The sequence below is a fragment of the Trichoplax adhaerens genome, genomic scaffold (genome assembly GCF_000150275.1).
Source record: "Trichoplax adhaerens TRIADscaffold_65 genomic scaffold, whole genome shotgun sequence".
Lineage (NCBI taxonomy): Eukaryota > Metazoa > Placozoa > Uniplacotomia > Trichoplacea > Trichoplacidae > Trichoplax > Trichoplax adhaerens.
The window spans coordinates 1-2,509 of NW_002061005.1; the positions used below are offsets into that span (position 1 = coordinate 1).

At 31.0% G+C, this 2,509-nt stretch overlaps 1 protein-coding gene across 1 annotated transcript; it reads left to right on the forward strand.

Moving 5' to 3' along the window:
• Positions 1-172: 172 nt before the first annotated feature.
• On the forward strand, positions 173-2,304 carry TRIADDRAFT_62473 (uncharacterized protein; the record flags this gene model as incomplete). Its single annotated transcript, XM_002118402.1, has 7 exons — positions 173-303; positions 560-691; positions 997-1,122; positions 1,261-1,330; positions 1,978-2,027; positions 2,170-2,207; positions 2,293-2,304. Coding segments are annotated over 7 exons (558 nt in total), but the record flags the coding sequence as incomplete, so codon positions are not given.
• Between the last annotated feature and the right edge of the window lie 205 nt (positions 2,305-2,509).

The following is a 2,509-nucleotide window of genomic DNA, read 5'->3' on the forward strand; positions in this document are numbered from 1 at the left end:
CGAAGTCAAAATTGTTACTATCACTAATCTTAGGTAAATAGATTTAATTTAAATTGTACGAATTAATGACATTTTAAAATAAAATTTTAATCAGTACATTCTACTATTAGTTTTTCAAATCGCCAGCATTGTATTACAAAAATTACTAATTATGAATTATATTTAAATCTAGGCAAGGCAGCATTATTGCTGACTGTATCGTTACAGTCTTAAAGAATTACACTCAAGGAACAAACTTGCTGAAGGATATTATCCACACAGGATCTGTTAGCAACTATGTAGTACAGAGTATTAATGTCACCGGTAAGTTAAGAAAGCACAGCTACTTTCAGCATATAAGTCTGAAAACAATATTCATTCTAACTCATACAGTAGATAATGATGCAGAACCCGAGTGTTCAATATAATTAGAATTAAAATCTTGTTAAATGTAGATAATTTAATTTTCGGAGCAGATTTATTGCAATTTTGCTATTTATCTTAAAAAATAAGTCAAATACTTTGCGTTACAGTATTGGTTATATCATGATAAAATCTACTATCTCATTTTTATTTTCAGATTATAACGAATGCAATAACCCTCAAGATTACTCGTGCATTGGAAATCAGCGATGTGTCAATACAATGGGCTCTTATACTTGCAACTGCTCAGCCGGATATCAATTTAATCCAACACTTCAACGATGTATTGGTAAGCAATAATTAATAATTGCATTTTTCTTTTCTCCAGTCTCTTTCCTAGCTGTAAAGAGCAGATAAACTAGCTAGCATCAACGATGCATTGAATATTTTTTAGCATAACAGTTTACTTCTTATTCTGCACCGCAATTCAACAAATACTACTGTATATCTAGTAATTGTAACAAATTTTTGATATATGCATGTATGCGAGTATACGGTCTTGTTTTATCTGCATATGATACCGATACTAAATTGAGGTAATAGTATTTCATATATAGTTCAATATTTGACACGATGTACCTTTCATAATTACAGATATTAACGAATGCCAGAAATCGGTATCTCCATGCCATCAGAATTCAAATTGCATCAATACTGCTGGCTCATATCAATGTCAATGCAAGAATGGATATATTGGTGATGGAAAGTTAAATTGCACTTGTAAGAATAACATACAGTAATTACAGTTCTTTCATACGAGAAATTTTGTTTGATTTTGATATAATTATAATTGAAGGAGATAAACACGGATTCTTGTTTAGTAGAGCTAACGGTTAAATGCATGATATTTTGATTTAGTGGTTTGTACATCAAATTACTGTTCTGGCCAAGGAATATGCTATGTTGTCAATAACGCACCTAGATGCAAGTAAGTTTATACGATCAACTTATAGTTATTGGCAGTATATGTATATAAAAATCGATCATTCCAAGCTAATTTACTTTATTACTGCTAATTAAGAGTAATCATGATCCGTTTTATTATATATAATCAAAGAATTAAACTTAAGACCTGCTTGCTTATGATATTTAAGTTGTACGACTCCAGGAGCAAGTGGAGATAGATGCGTACGAGGCAGCGTTTCACTATCATGTAAGTCAATAGCTTCGCTAGAGTTATTAGAAACTGCAGTGAATAATTCTCTTCAGTCTTTCACGTCGTTATAATCATAATCATAAATATGGTCGTGATAGTACCTTAGATTCCAAGCAGACTCTATAGTGATTTTAGCTAATTACGATAAGGTGATTTTAAAGTGTTATGGGAATATAAAGCAGCACTTAACGCAATTAAAATCCGTTATCACAAACTCATTCTTCACATTCTAGCTGGTACAGTTGTTGGCATCTCTCTAGGATCAATTATAGGTATCCTACTTATCATTGGGTTTATATTCTTATTGTATCGCCATAACAAAGCAAAGACGTAAGTGGATACGAAGTGTGCTTTGACAATGATTACTATTAACTGTAAAATATTCGCAAAATTTGGATAATTTACTAATTTTCTTGCAGGCGAAGATCAATTACTCCTGATCATCATGATCTATTAACTAGTCAAAAATGTTAGTATCGATAGATCATTTAGGCGCCAAAATTTTAATCTTGTTATTCCATTGTGATTGAAAACTTGGTGTTAATATAGTAATTGTACTTACTCGAAACGATGACTAATCACTCTTTTCTTCCATCTCGATATTGGATTAGCTCCGAAAATAGCTTATGAAGATCACGATAGGCAAGAGGTAAGTAAATATTTAAAAATAGTATCGACGTTAGGAAAGTTCAATATTGATTAAAATTTATTGTCCTTTATTGTCCTTACACTAGTATCAATGCTAAAGATCAACAATCTTGGTTTTCCACTCCGCCTACATTACATTCCTTAGCGTAACCAATAACGTAGTTTTAGGTGCTATAAAAGTTAATTAAGTCGGAATTATATCTTTCATTACTACATTCGCATTTCTTAAAATTAATTTTGATTAAATCAGTCATAGATGAATAGTAGAGTACAGTAGATTGTATTCAAATTATTCATGTTTTC